A 26,824-nucleotide genomic window follows, 5' to 3' on the forward strand; every position below is an offset into this window, starting at 1 on the left:
CAGAAGCACTTTTTTTCCATTTATTTGCCAGAGTTATTCATTTCCCGAACACAATAATGCAATTCCACAAAGGTTATTGAAGAATAAAAAAATACTTGCAACTCCCACAAGAGGGAGCAAACGGTTGCCCTACAAAAATCGTGTGCTGCAGTTCCATATTTTCAGGTTTTTTTTTTGTGTCCAAATAATTATGAGATGTATGATTTTGGATAGTGACAATATGCACCTGAAGCTGAACTTTGGAAAAACACTTCTGCACAATAGCAACCCATCAGAATTCCAAACATTTGATTTAGCAGAAATAATACATCATGCTTGTAAAGAACTGCCTTGCCCATTAAAAAGAATATAATTATTTGGATACAATCAAATGACACCTTTGGTAGCTCACGTGTACATTCATCCACAAAAATACAAGTAGATCTGTAGAAAAAGTTCAAACAGTGCAATCACACTTTGCATTAAAAAGAAAGAAAACTGCTCTCCCAGTCCTGACGTTCATTTTCTGTATATTCCATCCATCTGTTATCAATACGTTTTTAGAGCCACAGGCAAATTTCTAATTGTAATCAACGCTCCAGAGGATTATAAGATTTCCTGACGGGTTGGACATACAGTGGTGCCTTGAGAGATGAGTTCAATTGGTTCCGTCGCAACGCTGATAACTCAAAAAACTTGAATCTCAAATTATCTTCCTATTGAAATGAATAGAAAAATCAATCGGATCCAACCTCCCAACAAAAAGGTTTGTAATGTGTGTGTGTGTTTTTTTTATAAGTACATCTATAACATTGTCCTTTTATAAAAACATGAATAACACGATTAAATGAATCTAAGTAATGAAACAGTGCATCTTGATTAATCTGCTGTGGCTCCTGGAGTGCCTGACTTGGCCACCGGGGGGCAGAATAATGCAGTCATGCATTATAGACATAGAAGAGTTTCACAACTACTGTAAGTGACTCACTGAGCGGCAGCAATAGTAGTCTCTACGCAGAGGATGTGCATTGTTATTGACTGCCGCTGCCACTCGCATCTCCAATTTTTCCTCGTAAATCAAACCCAAAACTTCTATCTAAAAAAAAAATAAAATTAAATTAAATAAAAAAATAGTGAGTTGGGACACTTTTATCTCAAAGCACCACTGTTAATTGTCCCTCGAAGCAAATACATTTGCCACTTGCCTGCCTCTGTTGTGTCTTAGGAGGTAAATTGGCTAATGTTGGTTACATATTTCAATGGTAATAGTTAAGCATTTGCAAACTCGCTTATTTGCAGATTTTTGAGGGGGAACCTATCCGCCGATAATTGCTGAAAATCTCAAGCCTTGGGGCCAAGCAACTGTGTTGAACTGAGGGGAGGAGCTTCAAGGCCATAGCCTTGTGAGATAGGAAAAGTGCTTTGCTGCCCTTTTGGGTCTATAAGTAATACTAACGTTTTGGGTCTGTGTCAAATCATTAAAAACAAATTAGCGGGGTTCACTAATAATTTTGCATCAGCAACTTTTGTTGCCTTCAGTGATTTTTAGAGATCTTTTTCTTCAGTGCTGTGAGTGGTTCTAACAGGTCAATGTACTACCTCAGCCTTCTCGACAGTCCACAAAATTGCCTTTAATCCAGTAACAGATCTGAGCATATTTTAGAGGTGTGATTCTCACAGCTACATTAAATTCCTGAGACGCGCCTTGGCGCTCCACCCACTGGTGCCCAGAAAACACGCCTATCACCTTCCTCTCCCAGCGCCGACGCCGTCCATCCCACATCCGGGCATAGACCCCGGACCCACTGGCCCCGGGCTGGGCGTCGCAGTGCTGGTAGAGGAGATCTGACGTCTCCTCTCCGGCCTGACAGAAACGATACACCAGCTGTCCCGGACGGTCATTGTCGAATCCTGAGAAATGCACCCGTCGCCCCGGCAGCCTCCGAGAAGGAGGGGTGACACCCAACTTCATGTGACGCCGTTTGTGGGCTTTCTTGAGTTCTAAAAGAGCGTAGTCATAGTCCATCCCAATGTCATTGGCATTGCCTTTAATCCATCCTTTGGGAACATGTGTGCGCTTGGCTCGGATCCATTGGAACTTCATTTTCTCAGACACTATTGGGGCGTCGTTTGGACCGCCCTCAACGTGGTTGGTCAAGTTAGAAATCGAAGACTGTATGTCTCGTTGTTTGAATTTTAGAAAGCCCACTCTGAGCCTCTGGGCACCCTTCACATAGTTTTTACCATCATGAACACAATGAGCAGCCGTTAGAACATGCCGATCCCCGACCAAAGTACCAGAACAGCCGGTGGACAGTTTGACAGCCACTGAAAAAGGATATTTAAGCACAAAGTTGTGCCCTGCAATGCTGTAGCGCCCGTCGTGACCAAAGATCTGACGCTTCCGTCTGGTGTGCGACTGTTTGCCTTTCCCAAAAGGCCTAGAGGAGTATGCAGAGCTTTTGTTGGACCCAAGGTTATATCCATAGATCCCAACGGCGGTCTCAGTGAGTTGACCATCAGAGTGAAGAGTCTCATAGGCCAGAAATTGACGTAGATCCCAGTAGCTGGGCAGAGGCGCCCTTTTGTGGCATTCTGGGTCACAGGGGGAGGTGACATCAAGCCGGGCTTGAGACAGGAAGCGTGGGGCCGGCCGACTCTCTCTTTGCTGTGGGAGGACCGCAGGGACACGCTGAAGAATCCACTGGGGTCGTGAGAAGGAGAAAACCACAGGAAGGACTACAAGGAAGAGAAGGATATGGATGGAGGGGAACCTGTGGATGGAGCAGACAACATCAGATGGACTAAAAACATGGAAGATCACTCATTGTCGTCAGGATAAAAGCAAACCACATAGCGTAGCATTCAAGTCCACTAGCATAATGCTAATGTTAACACAAACATTGTGTACTTAAAACAACCACATAACATTTATGTGCACTAGCTTAATGCTAATGCAAATACATAATGGGAAATGAATAGTGTCTATGTGACTGTGCTCTAACCCTTTAAGCAATGGCTATTTAAACAAGAAGATGGAACATATTCTTTATCCTCTGCAAAGAATGAAACATATTCTTTATCCTCTGCAAAGAATGACTAATGTTACTGTTGGGGAGTTGTTTCTGTCGCCGATAATATCCGTATGTCTATTATTACCCCCCCAAGGTGCACACACCAGAAGGAGCGGCACAATGTCAATTGAATTGAAGCAGAAAGTGTGACAAAAATGATAATTTTTTTTTTTTTTTACATTTTCGTGTATGTTTTTATAAACTACAATGTTAAGAGTGCTATTTTCCTTATTGGGGCACAGTAAACCCCAATTTGGCCGCACGGTTGAGACCCTCTGACTGCATTCCCAAAACCGGCATCATGGATTTCAAATTAACGTCATGAGAGCGTTTCGTTTGCGTTGGAATTTAGCAGCTGCAGACACGCAGTGTATTTCATGAGCAAATATGGCAGACAGGGCAAAGATCAGGCCTTAAGAGGCTCGCATGGAAAATCCCCAAAGTGTCCTTAAGGGATTGGCCATTAGCCTACAAGACTGTCTTAATATTTTCATAGACTGGGTATATTTAGGATGCATAGATCAATGTAGACTTTAATCAGAGTTGTTAGACACTTGGTCCCTTCCATGTTTTCTACGGCTGACTTTAGGACCAAGATATAGTTACTGTAAAGTGTTGCCATAGTAACTGGGGTTAAGATCATGAATATCATCAAACAAACACCCAGAACATTTTAAGACTGTACGTGGCCACTTTTAACATGTCAATAACACTTTTCTCCTCTACACATTTTGTAAATATGTAGTTAGTCATATAACAATGATTAACATTCATTTCATACTTTTGTCCTGCAGCGGTGGGAAGTAAGAAAGTACAGTACAAATCCTTTCTTACTGTTATTATTTTTTCCTCCCAATAAAAACAAAGCTTCAGAAATACAGGAGTTGAATCAGTACTTCTCCTTTTATCAAAATATTTGTCTCAAAAAAGTGTATTTTCCTTCTCCCTATCTACATCTGTACTACTACAATGTGTAGATGGTGAGTACTTTTCTCACCTCTGTTGTCATGTGCAATGAGTCTTAGAAAACTTTGACAGGTGCCTTTTTTCTTCAAAATAAGGTAATTAATTCAAAGATGACATTTTATATTATTATTTTTAGCATCACATGCAAGTTCCCATTTTTATATTTTAGAGTAAAGCTACTAAAGACCCTTGATTTGGACACACATTACTTACCGTGATGGTCTAGTGCTGGAATTCATCGTTCATGCAAGATAAACGCAGAAAGTCCAAGTTGGAAGTTTTGCAAATAATTTATTTCGTCAACTGTTGAGTGGCAGGTGTAGATCACGACGTCTCCGTGCTAGTCCCGGGCCAATATGCATCGATTTGTCCCATGACAGTGCACTGATGTCCTGAGGGCTGCAACACCGCGTCGGTGCATGCAGGAGGAGGAAGAAGAGTAGGACGGAGGGTATGGAGAAAAAAAAAAAAAAAGGATGGAGGAGGTCTCCTGCAGGTCAGTCACGTGACACAGCGAGTCACACAAATGTGCTGCTGTTTGATGCGCGTCATTCCAGAATTGGAGGACGTTTCCAAGGTGCGCCAAATAAACAAACATGCACGTGTTGTGAAATTCAACAAATAAAATACGTTTGGGGTATGATTTTGTCGATATGTAACTACAACCTATCTTAGCCAGGCCTATCTAACAGAAGATTAATTTATTTTTTTAAAGGGCTTTGGAAGAGGTAAAAAAAAAAAAAATGCGCTGCATGATTCAATCGCTATGACGTCATAAAGGTGATCGCTCTAACCATGGTAAGCTAAGTCTATTTTTCATATTTTGTCAGTTTTCCATGTTACTCAAACCAACGCGACCTAGTTACTGATATGACCAGATATGTTTATTTTCTATTACATAAACTTTAATATTTGTTGTTGCCCAGTTAGCGTAGCGGCTAACACATCTAGCTAGCATGTACTCTTTGTCAAAAACCCTTTTACATGCAATCCTGCTACTGTAATTGAGTAATACTAAAATTAGATGAGTTTGTTTTGTTGTAACGGATTTATTCAGCAATATTTGTGAATATGTTTTTCATATGCCTCAGTATGTGTAACAGGGTTGTGCCAAACTCATGAAAATATGATAGGTCCAATAAAATGTATCATAAAAAGTGTATTGTTGATGGTTGAGCTGGATGAATGAAATTACATGATGGTTTATTACTTTTTTTCCCCCCTTGAAAACACAGCATATTACAAAATAAATGGTATGTTTTTCAAAGAAACAAGTAAATTGTCCTGTAATTCTGGAAAGAACCATGTGATTTCACCCGCAAGCTCAATATCCCTAAATGTTGTGTTTTCACACACCCTGGACTGGTCACCGGTCAGTCACAGAGCACATACAGACAAACAGGCATTCACACTTACTTTCACATCGGAATGTGGGAGGAAACTAGATGCTCATGCAAGTGTTCATGTAAAACAAAAACAAAACACACACACACACTAGAGACTAATTGCTGAACGTTTGTGGTACTTCCCTGACCTCATTTCTGTTTTTTTTTTGTTTTTTTTGCTTTGCTTACTGAATTAAAAGGCATGTTGCATTGATTTTGCCAATTCACTGAGTCACTTGATATATTTGAAGGTAAAAACATGTCATTGACTACATCTCTTTTGTAGGGTGGACCTGCTGGCTCAAACACTGCCCTCAATAACTCGCAACCCCTCCTGTCCCACAACACACAATTAACACACGTATCTGAAAATGAATTCGGGGCACGGGGTCCTCATCCTCTCATCAGCTATGTAAACTTTTATACGTCATGGGTGGAGCAAATTTTAACATTTTTGAAGTGGAAAGGAAGTTGCTTTTCATAAACATGTATTGCTCGGTGCTTGTGAGAAAGACGCTTGAGATGGTTATGAAAGAGCCCATGTGTTTGGCTGTGCCCTCTGTTGTCACGGAGACCCACATTCCCTGGACTACTGTCCATGTTAATTGTTAAATTCCACCCACTCTCATGCTTCTGACCCCTGACACAATCAAACAAGTATGGACACTCTCATGTATTTCAATCTGCTCTCTTTGCCTCCGTCTCCACTCCTTTTTGTTTTCCCATTTTTGTGCCTCTCACTTTCTCATTTCTTTCTAATTTTCTCGTCCCTCAAGGCCACAAAACAGCTGTTTGGCTCCAGCAGATCACCACAGCGGGCCTTTAAGAAGTTCTTTGCTGTGAAATGTTTGGGAACTTGGGCCAAGTCTCAGGGCGTGTCCAAGAAGTGCATACAACCCAAAGTGCATTTCATATACAACTTTTAATCCCTCATGACGAAAGGTAAACACTGTCAGTTGATACTAAACACAACCAACAAATCATGCTAATTTATAGCTTTATTTTGTCTTTGTGGTGTACAGTACTGTGTTTTTGTTTCTTTATATCACTGTCCAATGAAAAGCATGTACACAAAAGTGAGTGCACCCCTCACAGTTTAGTAAAAAAAAAATTTTTAAATATCTTTTCATGGGACCTGAAAGAAATGACATTGCCACAATGTAAAGTAATAAGTTTATTTTATATATATATATATATAACTTGTGTAACTGTAAATGTATTGTCCCCTCAAAACAACTCAACACACAGTCATGCCAAAAACCATTTTTTTTATAAATACTTTATATCCTTTCATGGAAATAACTGTAGTCAGTATACATCTTGTATAACAGTGTAAATATACTGTCCCTCAAAATAACTCAATACATAGCCATTAATGTCTAAACCCCTGGCAACAAAAGTGAGTAGACCCCAAAGTCAAACTGTTCAAACTGGACCCAGTTATTTTACCTATGCAGTGTCATGTGACTCATTAGTGTTATAAGGTCTTACATTTGAATATTGAAAAAAGGGTGTTTCCCTTTGTGGGTGTACTCACTTTTGTTGCCACGTTGCATTAAAGTGTCATTTGTTTTGTCCCAAAAAAAGAAAATATGAAGGGCGTACTCAGTTTAAACAGTGGCCGACTGGTTAGAGCGTCTGCCGCACAGTTCTGAGGACCGGGGTTCGATCCCCAGCCCCGCCTGTGTGGAGTTTGCATGTTCTCCCTGTGCCTGCGTGGGTTTTCTCCAGGCACTCCGGTTTCCTCCCACATCCCAAAAAACATGCATGGTAGGTTAATTGAAGACTAAATTGCCCGCCGGTGTGAATGTCAATGGTTGTTTTTTTTATATGTGCCCTGCGATTGGCTGGCAACCAGTTCAGGGTGTACCCCGCCTCCTGCCGAAGGTAGCTGGGATAGGCTCCAGCACTTGTGAGGATAAGCGGCTCAGAAAATGGATGGATGGCGTATTCACTTTTGTGAGATAATGTACGTCTACCTTTTTGTGTTTTTTTCTTCTGAAACAAAAAGAGAAACATTTTCTTTGTTCAGATATAAACATCATCTAGAGATAATAAAAACAAATCTTAGATGTTAATGATATGATCTGTTATTTACGTTATGAATGCCATTTGAAGTGCAACATTTGTGCTCTCTCAATCAGATCAGTTATAGACTACTGTAGGCAATTTGCTCGGCAGACAAGGTTATTCATTCACTTTTAATTTTCAATTGAATCACTGCTGCATATTAAATATAAAATATATATGAAAGGAAAAATAGCACCATTCTCATCTATTGTTTTACTGACCTCAGTTTGTTTTATTTTATTGAGTGTTCTTTTCCATCAGTGGCTTTTGGTAGGTGGATTGTCATTTTCGAGATGTACTGCTTTTTGATCCTCGCTTTAGCAAGAGTTCTTGGGGGTTTCCCATAATGATGCACACATGAATTATCACTTGTTAATTGAGTGATTTTAACCCTCCCTTGGAGCTTGGCCTTTGGACTATGTGTACTGTATGAGTAAAACATTTGGCATGGCTCAGCATGTGACTTCCTGCCCCTTTGGAAAATGACTCATGACTGGTGAAAGATGCGCAACAACACTCAAAGCAACAATATGCAGTCATTTGAGCTATAAAATCACAGTTCAAAATATTTTGTATGGCACACTGGCTATGGTGGGAATACTGTCTGTTCCACTGTTGTTGTTACCATGGAGCACCTGGACTATAATATTAGTGGACAAAAATGGACATCATTTTGTGTTGGTGCTAAAGTTACTATTACTTGAGCTGTGTGCAGTGTTTTTTACAAACTTTGCCAAATCCTAAAAATTACAACATACACATGGTTTTTGTTAGTAGTGTGTACATTTGTGCCATTTCATTTGTAAGTGTCATGAATATTTCCATCCATCCATATTCTATACTGCTTATCCTGTTCAAGTTTGCAAGTGAAATTGAGCCTATTTTAGTTGACTTCACATTCACACCATCACTGAATTGGAACTGAACCCACGCTGCCTGCGCAGAAGTCAGACGAGGTAACTATTACGCCATCAGTGACTCCCTCATGAAGATTTATAAGACAGTGAACCCCCGTTTATGGCACACGATATGTTCCAGACCCACCAGCAATTGTTGAAATTCCACGATATAGAGAGACCATATTTGGGGGAAAAAAGTCATTTTACATTGCATTTAAACTTCCATCCATCCATTTTCTGAGCCGCTTATCCCCACAAGGGTCACGGGAGTGCTGGAGGCTATCCCAGCTATCTTCGGGGCGAGAGGCGGGTTACACCCTGAATTGGTCACCAGCTAATCCCAGGGCACATAGAAACAAGCAACCATTCGCGCACATATTCACACCTATGGGCAATTTAGAGTCTTCAATCAACCTACCATGCATGTTTTTGGGATGCGGGAGGAAAACGGAGTGCCCGGAGAAAACCCACCCAGGCACGGGGAGAGCATGCAAACGCCACACAGGCGGGGCCGGGATTTGAACCTCAGAAATGTGAGGCAGATGTGCTAACCAGTCGGCACGGTGTGCTGCATTGAACAGAGCACTATTATTTATTACCAGATGGATCTTGCATAGACCACAGCAAATGATTTATCCCAGCAGTCTGCACAGTAAGAAGTAACAAGTTGAAGCATGTCTCATTCATCATCAGACTTGGTTGAATTTTGTCTTTTGTATTTTGAAAGGCTTGTCTGCTGCAAGGAGCAGTGACTCAGTGACTGTGGTTGCTCGGTCTCCATCTAATCTGATCTCCAGCACCGAAGCTTCCGCCAGTCCTTGAGAGAAAGCCTCTCATGGAGTCAAGTGCAGTCTATCTGCCAGATAGAATTAGATAGCCGTAATTACGGTGGATCAAGTCTTCATTCATTTAGACTCGGGTTGCAAAGAGCCAGAACATTTCTCATAAACGTCTGGAAAGTTTTCAGTAAATTTCCATGGGAAGTTAGGAATTTTGGAAATATTCTAAATTGAAAACCTTCTATTCGCAATTCGACATTCGCAAATTTGCCTATTGACTATTTTTTTCCTCACCTATCTTGTTATTTGCTGAAAAACTCACCTTTTCTGTTTTTGTGCTCACATATACACATAATATATACAGTATATACAAATATAGTGAAAAGTATTTGAGAGAAATAGGTCTTTTGTGTATATGGAAAAATAGTTTTCTTGAGCAGAAATCCATGCAAAACAAATAGCTCTTCTTCCCCACATGCAAAGGAATTACAGTACCTTATTTTCTCCTTTTTTTCCCCCACTTCACTGGTTTTATGTCAGAAAAGCACATCGACAAGAGCGATTAAGTTCATGTCACCTTTGTTCCTGCCACGGTGACACTTAATGACTCACATGAACCAGCCTTTCCTGTTTTTGAACTTATTCTTCCACTGTGTTCGTAGCCCTCTGTGTGCTTTTTAAAGCTCAAAGGTCCAAGTCTTCCATCCTGGATGAGATGGTGGTGACGTGTGACACATGTTGAACATGAAGTGTCAGCATACCAAATAGCAGGAAAGCATCATCTTCATTTTTTTTTTCACCAGTATCTCTTGTTGCCTCGTCCACAAACCAATTTTGTGTGTGTGTGCATGCGTGCATGGGTGCGAGCCGTCGGGAATTTAGATTTTGAGGTCACTGAGCTGCAAGCTAATCGGCTCCATTCTTCTCTCAATTGTGTTGCCAAATGTTCTGTAACGTCCTTTCTGGCATCAATCATTTACATCCTTGTGATTTTACCTTTGTGGGTCGTTTTGTTTACTTTGCCTATTACTGTATCGTGATTCTCAGGCATGCAGTAGTGTAGCGCAGTATTTGCCAACATTTACTAAGCCAAGACACTAAGACTAAGGCATTATTAGTGGACATAAAAAGTCTACACACCCCTGTTTAAACGCCTGGTTTTTGTGATAAAAAAAAATAAGACTAAGATAAATAAATTAACTTTAAGTCCCATCCATCCATTTTCTGTACCGCTTCTCCTCACTAGGGTCGCAGGCGTGCTGGAGCCTATCCCAGCTATCATCAGGCAGGAGGCGGGGTACACCCTGAACTGGTTGCCAGCCAATCGCAGGGCACACATAAACAAACAACCATTCGCACTCACATTCACACCTACGGGCACCGGGGCCCCCCTCTGCAGTCCGGTTTGGAGGTGGGGCTCGAAGGCGAGCACCTGGTGGCCGGGCCTGCGCCCGAAAGGGTAACATGGGTCCCCCTTCCCATGGGCTCACCACCTGTGGGAGGGGATATAGGGGTCAGGCGCATTGTGAGCTGGGCAGTGGCCGAAGGCGTGGACCTTGGCGATCCAATCCCCGGCTACAGAAGCTGGCTCTCGGGACATGGAACGTCACCTCTCTGGCAGGGAAGGAGCCCGAGCTGGTGTGCGAGGTCGAGAAGTTCCGACTAGATATAGTCGGGTTCGCCTCCACACACAGCTTGGGCTCTGGTACCAGTCCTCTTGAGAGGGGTTGGACTGGAGTTAGACTGGAGTTGCCCACGGTGAGAGGCCCCGAGCGGGTGTGGGTCTACTTATTGCCCCCCGGCTCAGCGCCTGTGCGTTCACCCCGGTGGACGAAAGGGTAGCCTCCCTCCACTCCGCCTTTGGGTGCGAGGACGGGTCCTGACTGTTGTTTGTGCCTATGCACCAAACAGCAGTTCAGAGTACCCAACCTTTTTGGAGTCCTTAGAGGGGGTGCTGGAGAGCGCTCCCGCTGAGGACTCCATCGTTCTGCTGGGGGACTTCAATGCTCAGGTGGGCAATGACAGAGACCTGGAAGGACATGATTGGGAGGAATGGTAACCTCGACTCGGGACGTTGTGAGTCGGTGGCGAGAATACTTCGAAGACCTCCTCAATGCCACCGACACGCCTTCCCATGAGGAAGCAGAGTCTGGGTTCTCTGAGGCGGGCTCTCCTACCTCTGGGGTTGAGGTCTATGAGGTGGTTAAAAAGCTCCTTGGTGGCAAGGCCCCGGGGATGGATGAGATTCGCCCCGAGTTCCTAAAGGCTCTGGATGTTGTGGGGCTGTCCTGGTTGGGACGCCTCTGCAAGATCTCGTGGAGATCGGGGACAGTGTCTCTGGATTGGCAGACTGGGCTGGTGGTCCCCCTTTTTAAGAAACGAGACCGGAGGATGTGTTCCAACTACAAGAGGATCACACTCCTCAGCCCCCTGGTAAGGTCTATTCAGGGGTGCTGGAGAGGAGGGTCCATCGGGAAGTCGAATCTCAGATTCAGGAGGAGCAGTGTGGTTTTCTTCCTGGACGTGGAACAGTGGACCATTTCTACACCCTCGGCAGGGTCCTTGAGGGTGGATGGGAGTTCGGCCAACCAGTCTACATGTGTTTTGTGGACTTGGAGAAGGCGTTCGACCGTGTCCCTTGGGGAGTCCTGTGGGGGGTGGTTCGGGAGTATGGGGTACCGAACCCCCTGATACGGGTTGTTCGGTCCCTGTACGACCGGAGTCAGAGTTTGGTCCGCATATCCGGCAGTAAGTCGGACTTGTTTCCGGTGAGGGTTGGACTCCGCCAAGGCTGCCCTTTGTCACCGATTCTGTTCATAACATTTATGGACAGAATTTCAAGACGCAGCCGAGGCGTAGAGGGGGTCCGGTTTGGTGCCCTCAGTATTGCATCTCTGCTTTTTGCAGAGATGCAATACTGAGGCTATGATATTATTCTGTTCGCTTCATCAAGCCGTGATCTGCAACTCTCACTGGAGCGGTTTGCAGCCGAGTGTGAAGCGGCTCGGATGAGAATCAGCACCTCCAAATCTGAGACCATGGTCCTCAGTCGGAGAAGGGTGGAGTGCCCTCTCCGGGTCGGGGATGAGATCCTGCCCCAAGTGGAGGAGTTGAAGTATCTTGGGGTCTTTTTCACAAGTGAGGGAAGAATGGAACGGGAGATCGACAGGCGGATCGGTGCGGCGTCTGCAGTGATGCGGACTTTGTATCGATCCGTTGTGGTAAAGAAGGAGCTTAGCCGAAAGGCAAAGCTCTCAATTTACCGGTCAATCTACGTTCCTACCCTCACCTATAATCACAAGCTGTGGGTCGTGACCGAAAGAACAAGATCCCGGATACATGCGGCCGAAATGAGTTTCCTCCTCCCTTAGAGATAGGGTGAGAAGCTCGGTCATCCGGGAGGAGCTCAGAGTAGAGCCGCTGCTCCTCCACATTGAGAGGAGTCAGATGAGGTGGCTGGGACATCTGATTCTGATGCCTCTTGGACGCCTCCCTGGTGAGGTGTTCCGGGCACGTCCCACCGGGACCCCGGGGACGACCCAGGACACGCTGGAGAGACTACGTCTCTCGGCTGGCCTGTGAACGCCTCGGGATTCCCCCGGAAGACTTGGATGAAGTGGCTGGGGAGAGGGAAGTCTGGGCATCCCTGCAAAAGCTACTGCCCCCGCGACCCGACCTCGGATAAGCGCCAGAAAATGGATGGAGGGATGGAGGGAGAGAACCGGAGTGGCAAAGAGAAAATGCGCGCAGGCACGGGGAGAACATGCAAACGCCACACAGGCGAGGCCAGGATTTGAACCCCAGTCCTCAGAACTGTGAGGCAGATGTGCTAACTCGTCGGCTACAGTGCGCTTTAAGTCCCTGTAAAGTTAAAATAAAAGTCTTCTCAATTTGATTCACCACAGAGAAGACCCTGCCAATTTGAATGAATCTTTTTTTCTTTTTTTTTAACATCTCAAAGGAGGTTCCAGATTGTGAAAAATCAAGCTGTGGCCCTGTCTACTGAATATACTAAAACCTCACTTGGGCCTACTCATCATAACTAATGGGAACAGAGGTGTTCTTATAGTTCTTATAGACCTATAGTGGGGGAGGAGGGGCTCATGCTGGACTCCAAAGTACGTCACTAATTTTAGCCACATCCCAAAATCAGACAGAAATTTTATATATATATATATATATATATATACAGTTGCACGCTTTTTCTCCACAAATGAGTACTGCCAAATTCTCAATATTTGAATGTATTCAGCCATTTTCTTCAAATATGTATAATGTATCTAGAAACAAATCTCTGAATTCACTTGACATAGTCTTAAAGTAGAGTGTAAATACTTTGGCCACCGCTGGAGAACAATGTGCAGTACCTCACGGGTTTGGCTGTATGACAAAAGCATCTTTTTTTTTTTGGAAGACGGCCTTTGTGTCTGCTATCTTTCTACCCCTTCCTCACATGAAATAACATGCAGGAAGTGTGGAGCCTTTTGGGTTAATTAGAGCTTCCGTGTGGGAAATGGTGTACTGGACTGGACGAAGTAGGAGGGAGACCTGTGCGTCATGCTGACAAAGGGGTTTTCCATGTTGTTATAACAGTGGGATTATTGTTCCACCACTGTTCAACTATTTAACTCAGTATCAATCCAATCAGGGCATTTAATATGAGGTCATTTTTTTCAGGTCAAGTCTAATTTTGGACCCCTTATGCATAGGTTATGCTGCATCGTTATGTCACAATTTTTTTAACTGATCTTTTTTTGGGGGGGGATTTTTACAGTAAATAGCATAACTTAAAACTAATAACTTAAAAACTGGGTAATCATCATTATTCCCACAGAGCAGAGAGAGAATACTGTATATGCCTGTGACTCCCGTTGTGTGCTACAGTATATTTGTATGTGTTGCTGCTCCATGTGTTAAAGTAGCAGTTGTTTCAAGGTTTATAATTACCATCACATCTACGCTAATTTCCGTCAGCCCGTTCATTGTGTTTCGGATTACTTTTCAGCATTATGCAATAGACTTGAATTCGACAAAATGATGTGGTTTGGTGGAACATTTTGCCATTTACAATGTGTAATTCTCTATGCTTTGCTTCTTATTTGGACTCTGCGCAAGCCAGTCTTCTTTTCATTTCCCCAAAGTGATGTTATGCAATTTGTTGGCAGTGAGAGAGTGAAAACAGGCGCTGAGGAATACTTTCTAATAAGTTTAAATGTGTTTTAGCTGTGTGTGGGGGTAAAACTGTATATAAATATAGTATTTTATACAGTATGGTCTCTTTATGTCAGAATTTTTTTTTTTTCACCTATCGCGATTGGGTCTGGAACATATCCCCTATATTTGTCAGTAAGTCGGGTTTAAGTAACTAGCAAGGGGGATGGGGGGGAATTTCTTACAGACAGGGCTTCATGTATGCGGGAGTGGTAAACATTTGGAATTTACCATCCATCTGCTTTGGGGATTGCGTTGATTGTAGGTTAGTCACCATCATTTATCAAACTATACTAACACACACACAGACCCGCAGACTGTATCTACTAGTGCACTGAATTGTCTTAGTAGTAGTAGTAGACAAAAAGCATAGCAAGTACATGGACCTTAAGGTGGATATTAGATATTACTCAAATGGCTTTTCTATACACAATGACACAACTGTTAAGACTTTTACCTGGATCCTCTTACTGGATAGTGTTGAACCCCCCCCACCACCACCCCCACCCACATAAAGTGTGATCAAACTGTGGAAGTATTGTGTGAAACCCCCCTTCGACTCGCTTAGCTCAAATTACAGTGAGATACAGTGAACATGTCCACGGGGAATGGAGATAATGAATTGCAGTAGATTGCGAACCGATGAGATGACGACTGGTCTGGGATCGTGTGTGAATGTGTGTGCTGTCGAGCATGTGTGCCAGTGAGACTGAAAGTGAGGTTTGACACTTCATAAACCGCTTTTTGCAAGTGGTCAATTTTTGCCGCATCGTACATTTTCTTTTAGCACAGTGGTTCGTAACCTCGTCGGAGGTACGGAACCCTGCCAGTTTCATCTGGAGTTGATCCGAGTCGATTGAGTCGAGTCCTCCGTTGAACCCCAGCGACTGGCTGCAGTGTTTTAGCAGGATGTAAAACGTGAACATCATCATCCATCTGGAACATGTTCTGTGCTCTGAAACCCATAAGAGCAGTTTATTTGGCCATAAAAGGACTCAGACTCAAGAACATTTTATATATTCGGATTGACTATTAGTTTGTAACATTGTATAGTGAACCTCGCGATAATAATAATAAAAAACAACAACATGCAATATATTTTTTGTGATAGTTGAACCTCTCCCAAGCACTTTAAACACATTTACATTCATAAAAACAGTATTCCCAAGCACCAGTTGTCACTGTCTCGCCGTCAAAAAATGGGAGACTATTGTATTACATCACTTTCAGGAAATGAAAAGAAGACTCGCTCGTAGAGTTCTCTAATTAAGAGGCACAGCATGCTTGCTTCAAGCTGTTTGTCACCTTCACTTCCCAAAAAGTAGTTTTAAAACATTGGTGGGGGATTTTCAGGCTAGCTATGCTTGTTTTAAGAAATCTTTCCATTTCAATTTTTCTAGTTTAATTGGAAGATAATTTTGCTTAAATATTATATATTCCTCATTTTATTACCCTTTTCCTTGTTTTCTTTTCTCCATTTTTGCATGTAACTATGTTTACTTTTTACGTTTTAAGACCTAATTTCCTTACTTTTTTCTTGTTTTTTAAAAAACAATGCAGAGAACAAATTTTTGATAAAAGGACAATAAAAGGTGATTCTTCTAAGCCCATTTTTTTTGCATATACAGTGTATATAAAAAGTCTTCACACCCCTGTTCAATTGCCAGGTTAGTGTGATCTCCATCCATCCATCCATTTTCTATCTTGCTTATCCTCACTAGTGGCAGGTGGGTTGGTCCCCATCCCAGCTGACTTTGGGAGAGTGGTGGTGTACTTTCTTGACTGATCACATTCACACACAATTTAGAGTCTTCACTTAACCCAAGAAACATGTTTTGGGAATGTGGGACAAAGCTCCCAGGAGAAAAATCGAAGCAAACTCCACTAAGGAAGGTCGTAGCCCGGATTCAAACCCCCAACTTCAGAACTGTGATGCGAACCACTCCTCTAAACCTGTACAATTTAATTGAAAAAAATATATATATATTTACAGCGGAAGTAACTGAGATGTTGTTGCATAAGTGTGTACACCCTCTTATAACTGGGGATGTGGCTTTGTTCAGAATAAACCAATCACATTCATGTTAAAGGAGAGTCAGCACACACCTGCTGTCATTTAAAGTGCCTCTGATTAATGCCAAATAAAGGTCAGCTGTTCTAGTAGGCTTTTCCTGACATTTTTGTTGTCACATCTTACAGCACAAAAAGCTTCCTCGGTATCAGAGGGATCTCATTGTTCAAAGGTATCTGTCAGGAGAAGGGTACAAAATAATTTCCAAGGCATTAAATATACCATGGAACATGGTGAAGACAGTAGGTTTATTTATGTAGTGTAAAAAAAAAAAAAAAAAAACGGACAAGGAAACATCCGGATGTATTGTAGCTTACGATCAGGAAGAGGAACAGGATAGGTGGAGGCTTAAGTCGAAGTGTGACACGAGAGTGAGGGAATGAGGCTGTGTGTGTACATTTTAATGTTCAAATGTCAGACATGCTCTTATGGGACCGAGGGAGCAGGCGCGGCTCTTTCTGCTGGACCTTTGGCCTGGTCTTTTGAGTGTTTTCATCACAGGAAAAAAAGTTGTTGTTTTTTTATTTTTGGGGGGGGATTGGGTTGCTTCAGATGTACTGAAAATGGTTATTTTTCACTGACAGATCCTTCTTATGCCGATAAAAACAATGGGCCTCATTCACCAACACTCCTGACAGACAAAATTGTTCTTAAATTCTCTAGAATTATGCATTATCTCGTCTATTATTCTATTCTTACATTCTAGACGATTATAGAAGGTTTTGGAAATAAGGAATGTGCACTCAACAACTTACTGACACACTGGATCAGTGCTGGCTCTGTGGAACAAGTTTGAGTTTAAATATTTATATTAAATGTTTAATTGGACAACTATTTTAATTGGTACATCTCCCACTGCCTTTTTAAAATTGAGGTGAGAGTTCCACCAAAAATATTGAAGCATCTCATCATCCTTGATGCTACAAAAAAATTATAGCTCTCTACTGACATTTTATAAACTCCCAAATTACATTACTTGTAAAAAGTTAAGGTTACTGGGCTTTCGGGTCAACTATATGGATAACCCTAAAAGGCACTATAACATTTACAAGTACCGGTAAACTAATTTGACCGTCTCTCAACTTTTGAATCCATATAACATTACAATGAGCTGAATGGCAAATTCACATGTGTTTGACCCATGAAAATTTCCGAGGTCATCCTTTTGCGATACCGTTCTGTGACTCTCCTAGTCTCTCGGTGTCTCGGTCTCATGACGTCAAAATGTGAACAGCGTGATGAAGAGTGTTTAAACACCAATTCTAATTGAACCAGGAAATATGTTGGTCCAATCATAGATCAAACACCTTTTTTTTTACACGTCAGACAATTATTATGTTGTAATAATTTTGTGTTATTGGTAAGGTTCATCCAGGAGCCTCACATATATGAAGTATACAGTCTGAGTCGAGGCAAAAATCAGATCTTCTGATTTGTCTCATATTGTTGTTAGACTGACCTCAGTTTGGCAAGGAAGAAATGTAATTATCCTCGAAGTGACAATCAATTTTATAACAATAGATTTGTGTGGGAATTGGTGTGATTGTGTGTCTGGGTGGGTCCTCTTTTGGAGGACATTTCTCATACTTAAAATATTTGCTTTAGATTTCAGTGCCATCCGATTGTTGAGAAAATGACCGAGGTCGGGCTGAAGACGCACAAACACAGAAACCAGAGGTAGCGAAAGTACACAAACAGTGTACTTAGAGGTAGACAATGGGACTTTTGTTCAAGAAAAAGAGATACAAGTGGAAGCACTGAGTCAACTCCTTAAGTAAAAGTAAAAAAGTACAGACTCAAAGAAAAAAAAAGAAAAGAATTTTAACTTTTAAAAAAAAACCTGAGTAATAACAAAATGCCACATTTACTGTCACAAGACACAACACATTCACTGCACCAATCATTCATGTAGCCGAAAACATTCAGAAATCCTCTTGAATAAGGAATATCTTGCTGCTGGGTCATTTGCAGAGGCTGAAAAAAGTAACAAGTACGAAAAGCACACAGATATCTGTTTGAAATCGTAAAACATGAAAATGCAACAGAAAAATACTCAAGTCCAGCTACCCTTAGTACTCTGTCCAGCATAAATCGCACACTAAATGAACCTGCAAGTCATATTATTCTTTTTGGCTTCTTTGGTCTTAAATTTCATTTGTTAACCTATACTGACACAATTTGAACTCCCAGTGATTTGTGTTGTTCTGTTTTGCTGCCTCCATCCTTTCTGAGCGGCCCAGCTGAGGCCCTCTTGTCTTACATCCATCCCAATAATGTACTGGTGCACTATCATGTTCCATCATTGTGCGGTAGGGTCATCTATAGGACAGTGACCCCTCAAGAGTGCAAATAAAAGACACCACAATTTTACTTCCCCTATGCACTGCTAAAGTGCATTAATGATACGCAGAAGGTAAACACAGCCTGTGTATGCGTTTAAGAATATAAACCGCTCATTTAGTTTGGGGGGGAGGGGGGGGGTATAAGATATTATATATCACGCAGAGGCAACCTAAAAGCCCTCAGAGAGCACACAGTGAAAACACATGACTGAAACATTACCACAGTTTGAAGGCAGAGTAAAACAAGCAAAGTGCACATCATAAAAAGAATAAAACAAGCAAGCCGAGAAATGTTAATGGCTCGGTTTTAGTTGGAGGTAACGGCACACGTAAAGAATGTTGGGGCCTTTTTCGAACAGCAAATTACTCATTGCTGCATTATGTCTTGATGCCTCAGTGAAGGTCTTTCTTGTTTCATTTGAGGTCGATACACCTCCTCATCAATCAATCAATCAATCAATCCCCACTGAATATTGATACGATAAAAAAAAAAAAAAAAAAAAGAATCTATTGTGTTGGCATTCATTTTACTAAACCAATTAGAACGTCTGTAACGGTGTCGTTGGATGAGTTTAGTGTGGAAGAACTTGAAAGCCCTGACCTCAACCCCATCAAACAGAGACTGTGGAAGGGAGGACCTACTCAATATTTGCTTCCATTTTCACTTCTTATGTGTGTACAGTGAAACCCCGCATATTCGCAGTTTGGCACAATTCACAAATTTGACAATTAGTGGATTTTTTTTATTTTATATATATATATATATTTTTTTTTTTTTTTTTTTTTTTTTTTTTTTTTTGCAGCGCGGGGAGCTATCCTCGGGTTCCCTGTTTTTGTGCACAGGTCAAAGAAATGCCTATTCTGTCGTGTATAATATTATGAAATATTACTTTGGTGCCATCTAGTGGCATTTTGGTGCCAAGCAACTATGTTGACCTAGGGGGAGGACCTTCAATTAGTCTGGTCATAGTATTATCCAAAAGAAAAAAAGTACCTTGCCACCTTCTTGTGGCATTTCCAAACCTTTTTGGCTGGGTGTAAATTACTCATGGATTTTCGCTCATCATCACGGCAGGGCTCGGTCTCGCTCTCTATTCCCTACAAGTAGCAGGAGAACACCGGAATGTGTCCCGATACCTTTGTACACAGAGTATTTTATAGGATGTTGCATGTTGGATTCTGGTGGCTTCCGAGGTGTTGTCACGTGCGTTACAATGTGTTGTGGTTTTACCCTTTCGCTGTTTCTGCAAGAATTTGTGCTTATGTGGTGAAACGCAGACAGTTCTCCGGACTGTTTCAATCACCCTCTGTAACACTGTTACCACTGTCCTGTTAAAAAAATGTTTTTTTTTTTTTTTTAAATACACACATTTATGTTATGTACACTTTCACACTATTAGCACCATTTACCTTTAACAGACACTGGTAAATCTAAATCAATCAATCAATCAATCTCTATCTATCTATCTATCTATCTATCTATCTATCTATCTATCTATCTATCTATCTATCTATCTATCTATCATTGCAACAATAAGGAACATAATTGCCAAATCAATACTCTGATAATGCCAATTCAATCAAAATGCAATTCGTTCATCAGTGAATGTCTGCCTACAACTCATGAGTAATTGTCTGGTGACGAGAGTCAAACACATTCGTTTATTGGAAACCCGAGTGGTGTGTTTTTTTTTTTTTTTTTTTTTTTAAACAGCCTTTCTGTAAGTTTCACTTTAAGACAAATATCAAAAGAAACCGTTGAACGTGTTTTCAAGGAAGTCTGTTCGGCTCGCATTTGCTTCAGTCATCGTCATGAGGGCACCTCTGCTCCCACTGCTTTTACTACTTACATCTTTAACAGGTCAGTGAATAAATACGAAGATTTCTGCATTATAGTTGATGCAAATATACACTACGAACCAAAAGTTAGAGCTATTGGGCTGAAATTACGGGATCAACCTAAAATGTACTGGACTATAACTTTTACAGCTGAACCTTCTCTTAACATAAAGTATTTTTGATAAAGCAACAACTTTAAATGCTTGTGTCACTAATACGTTGCTGATACGGGGACTTTTGTTTTTCTTGGAACCACAAGATTTTCAGATGTACAGAAATGAGAATGTGGTTTAAAAAAACAACAACAAAAAAACATTAACCCATAAAATATATGATGATCACTCCAGATTGGAGGACAATTTACACAGCGACATTTCTGAGAAGTTGACCATTTATTTGACATTATTTTTAATAATTAGATTTGTCCAGCTCAAGCATCAAAAGTACACTTTTTATGAGCTATTTGTCATATCATATATTTTGCTGTTTGGCACAACGCTGTTATGTAGATACTCAGCCACCTGTACATGTACATTTACAAAAGTACTGAAAATATCCCACACAATTAAATAAAGTTTTTTTTTCAAAACTAATTTGATTTCAGTATTACTGTAATGACAGTAACAGGGTCGGTTACATTTTGTATCAGGAATATAATTATATAGCAAAGCAAAGCAAATTTCTTTATATAGCGCATATTTTCATACACAAGGTAACTCAATGTGCTTTACATGATTAAAAGCATTTAAAAACAAAGGGGGGGGGGGGGAAACAGCTTATAAACATTTAAAACAAAGAGAAACAAATAAAAGTACAATTAAAACAGCGTACAGTGCAAGAAATATCATTTAAAAGTGGAAACGCTCTAGAAAGCATAGGAAAAAACAAAAGTTTTTAACCTGAAAAACTTAAAAACATCACGACTTCTGTTGGCAACTTCTTCCATTTGTGTGCAGCATAATAGCTCAATGCTGCTTCACCATCTTTGCTTTGGTCTCTTGTGCTCCACTATTTGACCTGAGTCTGTCGATCTCAGAGACCTACTGGGTTTATATTCCGTTAGCATTTCTTTCATGTATTCGGGACCTAAACCATTTAGTGATTTATAGACCAGTAGCAGAACTTTGAAATCTATTCTAAAGCTCACTGTGAGCCAGTGTAAAGACTTTAGAATTGGCGTAATATGCTCTGACGGCTTTGTTTTGGTCGGAACCCGAGCTCCAGCATTCTGAATGAGCTGCAGCTGTTTAATGCTTTTTGGGGAGTCCAGTCAGAAGACCATTACAATAGTCCAGTCTACTTGAGATAAAAGCATGGATGAGTTTCTCCAGGTCTGCTTGTCACATGCTAGCCTTCACTCTGGATATGTTCTTCAGATGGTAGAAGACAGTTGTAGTAATTGATTTGATATGACTGTTGATTGAAAGTCAGGTGGGAATCGATCAGTACACTAAGGTTTCGGACTTGGTCTTTGCTCTTTAAAGAGAGTGACTCCAGGTATTTACTAACAGCAATCCTCTTTTCTTTATTCCCAAAAACAGTGATCTCAGTTTTGTTGTGGTTTAATTTTGCCATACCATACGATAATTATATACTATATATAAGCCTACTATAACAATAATTTGTCAATAAATCACAGCAAATGCATGTTTCTGTAGTTTATGCTTGGTTTGTTAAAATTTCATGCGGGGGGGCAAAAATGTCCTCTAATTCTGGAATGACCCGTTGAAAGGTTCCCCTGAGAAATGAACACATTTATAATCCACAGGTGTGTGTGTGGCGAGTCTTCCTCTGGAAATATATGTCAAGGCAGGTGAGATGGTGGTGCTGGAGTGTCCTCAACAGGCAGGATCTCATCATGACCGTTGCCCAGTAATGTGGACCAGTGAGAACAAGCTGCAGATGGACCGGAGCAGCATGTCACCGGCAGAACGGAGAGAGACAGGTCTACTGTGTCTTGGCAGGAGCCTTTTTATTCTCACTGCTTCAGTAAACCACGAGGGCAACTACTCGTGCTCACAAAGGTGAATTAGACTGCGAACTATTGTGATGAACTCGAACAGAGATTGTGAAAAGTTCTTTTGGTTGAATGCACAAAATTCCCACACACTCCAAACTTCCTCTTCACATGACAGGAACGTGAGCGGCCAATCCTGGTTCCGGCTGACCGTGTATACCACACTGAGCAGGGAGTTGAAGGACAGGATTCCGTACTTGCAGGAATGTTACACGCAAGAGTCCTGCCTTTTGAACTGTCCAGAAAACAACATCCCAAACCCGAATAATCCCAACTTTACTGCCTACGACATTATATGGCGCAAGGTATTTGAACCGTTTCCCCCAGAATTTTCCATAATTTGAATGAATTGAATTAAGAATGAAACTACATCGCATTCTAATTAATCCTGTAGGAGGGTGAGTCAACGCAGGAGGTTGACGGCTCCTTCTCAAGTGTAGTAGACACAGACCATGGGGTCTACACTTGCACCAGGCCTTACCTGTATGATGGTCAAATCTACAACATGAGCTTCACGGTGGTGTTGGACATCCGGCCTAGTCAGCGTAAGCCCACCCAAAAAATATTTGCCCCTTTCCTGAGTTCAGATTTTGATTTTATTTTTTGGGCAAATTTATCACACTTAAACATTTCAGATTCTACAGCCAATTTGAATATCTCACCAAGACAAACCAAGGGAATATCAAATGCAGTTTCGAAATGAAATGTCCATTTAATAAGGGGGGGGCAAATCCAAATCTGACCCAGGCCGAATTAACGCTAGTTGTGTTTGTACCTGTCAGTAAAAAGTAAAGTAGGCTACAAGATCTCAAAAAGCAACGCATCATGCCACGATCCAAAGAAATTCAACAGCACGACAGTAAATTAAATCCATATTAGTCTGGAAAAGGCTCATTATACGTTTGCCAGAAACATCTTGATGACCCCCAAGACCTTTTGGGAAAGATTCTGTTGATTGACGAGAGAAAAAAATCACCTTTTGGCACGTGTGCAGTCCATTGCGTCTGACCTAAAAATAACAGCATTTGATAGCTTTTCCATGGCACTGTAGAGGCGGAAGCTACAAATATTTAACGTTCTTGTGTTTTCACAGCAAACGTGGACAAACACACTGTGATATCATCCCCGCAGCCAAATACAACCTTTTTTGTGGATGTCGGTAAGCATCACGCTTCCATTCCTTCCATCCATTTTCTACTGCTTATTCTGTTCAGGGTCACGGTGAGCTGGTGTTGATCCCAGTTGACGATTGTCAATTGGAATGGTCATTAGTCAATTGCAATGCTAAAACTGAAAACTATAAACTGATTTGCTGTTTCAGGCTCACCGTTTGTGACTGGATGCGAAGCTGTCTTTTATTCAGACTTCACTCCATTGTTTTGGCTGAGCGGGAACACATTTGTGGAAATGAATGACTCCTTCCCAGTATTCAGCAATTACACGCAGTAAACAATCGACATGGTCAACATGCAAACAATAATGAACAAATATCAACTAATCTTGCTGCTCTGATGTCATTTTCCAGGAAAAACGTGACTGAAGGAGTAAAAAAAACAGTATATCTGGTGTTCAAAGAAGCAACGGAGGAAAATCTATTAACTAATTACACCTGCAAAATGGAATCCATCTTGGGCAACTCAAGCTTTGTCACCATCACCTTGGCCAAAAGAGGTAAGAGTGTTAGCTAGACAAAACATTGTTTTATACATTAGTATACTGTGTGTGTTCATGTTTAATTCATGCTAAAAATGTTTCAAATTGCAAACTATTGCCAAGCATTGACAAAAAAAAAAGTCCTGTCCTCTCTTCCGACATCAAATGAATTGGTTTTAACTCGAAATTACACAAGTGGCAAAAGACTGTAAGAAGTTACAATACAGGAGTGGTACAGTAATAATTAAAAAATATAATAATCATTTAATTTTATTATTATTCTGATGACGATGATGTACTCAAGACATATCCCATGTTCTAAAGATTACTGATTAGAAAGCTGGAGCCTTTCGTCGAGAGGGGGGGGGGGGGGGGTACGCCCTGAACCGGTCGCCGGCCAATCGCAGGGCACATATAAACAAACAACCGTTGGCACTCGCATTCACACCTACGGGCAATTTAGAGTCTTCAATTAACCCACGATGCATGTTTTTGGGATGTGGGAGGAAACCGGAGTGCCTGGAGAAAACACTGGGGAGTAGGAACAAAAGACCCACGCAGTACTTTTCAGTACTGTCGTGTGTACTTTGACAAGCCAACAGACTTTCCGTGCGGCGTGTTACGACGCGACTCGAGCAAGGGGCACACAATATATAGGAATACTGCATCCTATGGAAACGCTTGTGCCGTGTCACTGAAACATATGAATATATATAATGCGTATAGTCGCACTCAAAAATATTGGCACCCCTGGCGTGCAATTATTCCAACACGATGGTGGAATGTGCTGACCATCAGCAGTGGTGGGGCGACACCCTAGTGCCTACCATTGATCAGCCACCACTGTTCAATGTTGTTATCCGTCTACAATATTTCTGTGTTGGGTGTCTTATTTGTCCTTTCAGTTCGACCTTCCCACATTTCTGTGGCACTCTGCCCTTTGGTTATCGTGGCAGTAATGGCTGCAACTGTCATAGTTTATGTCAAATTCAAAATTGAAATCACTCTCTTCCTGCGAGATACTATGGGCTGCCACAGAAGAACCTCAGGTGAGAGTCAGTCAGCTGCTGGCTTCTTTGTTCATTTAAAAAAAAAAAAAAAAAGCACTATGTACTATGGGGATTCTCCAATATTACTGTAGTACCTTGGTAACAAATCATTTTAAAAATGGTTTTCTTTCAGATGGGAAGATCTATGATGTGTTTCTGATGTGTTATAAGAGCGACAGAGTCACAGGATTGAATCCATGTGATACGAGGTGGCTGGTGAATGTTCTGGAAGAGAATTTGGGTTATAAACTCTGCCTCTATGATCGTGACGTGCAACCGGGAAAAGGTATTCGATTTGAACACAGTCGCAATATTGTGAGTCAAATAAACTCACCTAAAGTAACGTTTTGAGGGTTTATTGCAGCTCTGCCCGAGGCGTTGCTGGACTGCATAGAACAAAGCCAATCGGTGGTCCTGGTACCTTCCCCTGTGGCTCAAAGTCTGGAGTCTGGCTTGTTGAGTGCCATCCATGCAGCCCTCGTGGAACGGAAAACAAGCTTGGTTATCATCAAACCTGAGAGTGCAGAAGAAGCTAAATGGGGTTCGCTACCAGAAGCCTTCCAGCTCCTCGACAAGACTGGCCACTGTGTCACATGGCAGGGCTTAAACGCCCTGCCGCCTTCCGCTTCCTTCTGGAAGAAGCTCCGCTATCACCTCCCAGCAGTATGCACTGGAACCAAGGCTTTTCCCTTAGATGCTCGTCTGTGTTAGCGTGTCCTCGCCAGCCTTAACCTCAAGTACACCTGCACACGAGCCGATGCGATCCTAAGATCATGCTCGGTTTTCTTTGTCATAGAACTTTGAAGTGACGGCAAACTACATTGGCAACTGTACTTATGAGTTTAACTTGTCACTCAATTTACTCTTATCTCAAATCAGTATTCCCTATTGAAATGACTTGAAAGTCTATTAATCAGCCACCCGAAATCACCGCAATTTTTTAATGAAGAAAAATAGCACTGTATTGTAAAAGTTACATATAAGAAAGATAATAAATCATAGTAAGAGAATGTCAAGAATAATAACGTTTGATTTAATAAAGTGTAATGAAGCCAAAAGCCACACATTGTCGTATCCGTGTGTTGACGTGTGCCTTTAAGGGGCGTGGACTAGCGAGTGACGTCAGGACCTCTGACCATTTACACCGAAGTTAGTTCCGTATGAGTTTTCATTTTGTGTTTGTGTGTTTGACTGAGAGTGCAAACCCTGTAAACCTCCCCCAAAAATGATTTATAATTCCATGCAGAAACCACAGGATGGAAGCAAAGCACTACTTTTTTTCTAAATTAAATCTCTCAACTCTCTTTAACATCGCTCCTTGGCACCAAGATGCCACAAGATGGTGACAAAGGACGGCTTTTGTTTAAATAAAGTTCCTCAGTTCACTTCAACATAGTTCCTTGTCACCAAGGTGGCACAAGATGGCCTTAGCACAAAAACAGTAATTAGGTGATTTTTTTATTTATTTTTTTATTTTTTTAACAACCCTT

At 41.6% G+C, this 26,824-nt stretch overlaps 2 protein-coding genes across 3 annotated transcripts; one reads left to right on the top strand and one right to left on the bottom strand.

Moving 5' to 3' along the window:
- Window positions 1-6: 6 nt before the first annotated feature.
- On the bottom strand, window positions 7-4,446 carry LOC133467758 (serine protease 23-like). The gene is made up of 2 exons (XM_061752985.1): window positions 4,233-4,446; window positions 7-2,753 (listed from the first exon to the last, which is right to left on the bottom strand). Exons 1-2 carry the CDS (start codon window positions 4,256-4,258, stop codon window positions 1,580-1,582), a joined length of 1,200 nt encoding a protein of 399 aa, XP_061608969.1. The 5' UTR covers window positions 4,259-4,446; the 3' UTR covers window positions 7-1,579.
- Window positions 4,447-4,527: 81 nt separating this feature from the next.
- LOC133467717 (interleukin-1 receptor-like 1) lies at window positions 4,528-26,415 on the top strand. Of its 2 annotated transcripts, XM_061752909.1 has the most exons (11): window positions 4,528-4,817; window positions 6,181-6,346; window positions 22,384-22,639; window positions 22,751-22,937; window positions 23,027-23,177; window positions 23,726-23,791; window positions 23,954-24,077; window positions 24,158-24,303; window positions 25,191-25,334; window positions 25,468-25,620; window positions 25,699-26,415. In XM_061752909.1, exons 2-11 carry the CDS (start codon window positions 6,337-6,339, stop codon window positions 26,043-26,045), a joined length of 1,584 nt encoding a protein of 527 aa, XP_061608893.1. In that variant the 5' UTR covers window positions 4,528-4,817; window positions 6,181-6,336; the 3' UTR covers window positions 26,046-26,415. The 2 variants fall into 2 exon arrangements, with proteins under 2 accessions (XP_061608893.1, XP_061608884.1); XM_061752900.1 differs by lacking the exons at window positions 4,528-4,817; window positions 6,181-6,346 and adding an exon at window positions 20,528-20,637.
- The last annotated feature ends 409 nt before the right edge of the window (window positions 26,416-26,824 follow it).

This window comes from Phyllopteryx taeniolatus, chromosome 2 (genome assembly GCF_024500385.1).
Source record: "Phyllopteryx taeniolatus isolate TA_2022b chromosome 2, UOR_Ptae_1.2, whole genome shotgun sequence".
Lineage (NCBI taxonomy): Eukaryota > Metazoa > Chordata > Actinopteri > Syngnathiformes > Syngnathidae > Phyllopteryx > Phyllopteryx taeniolatus.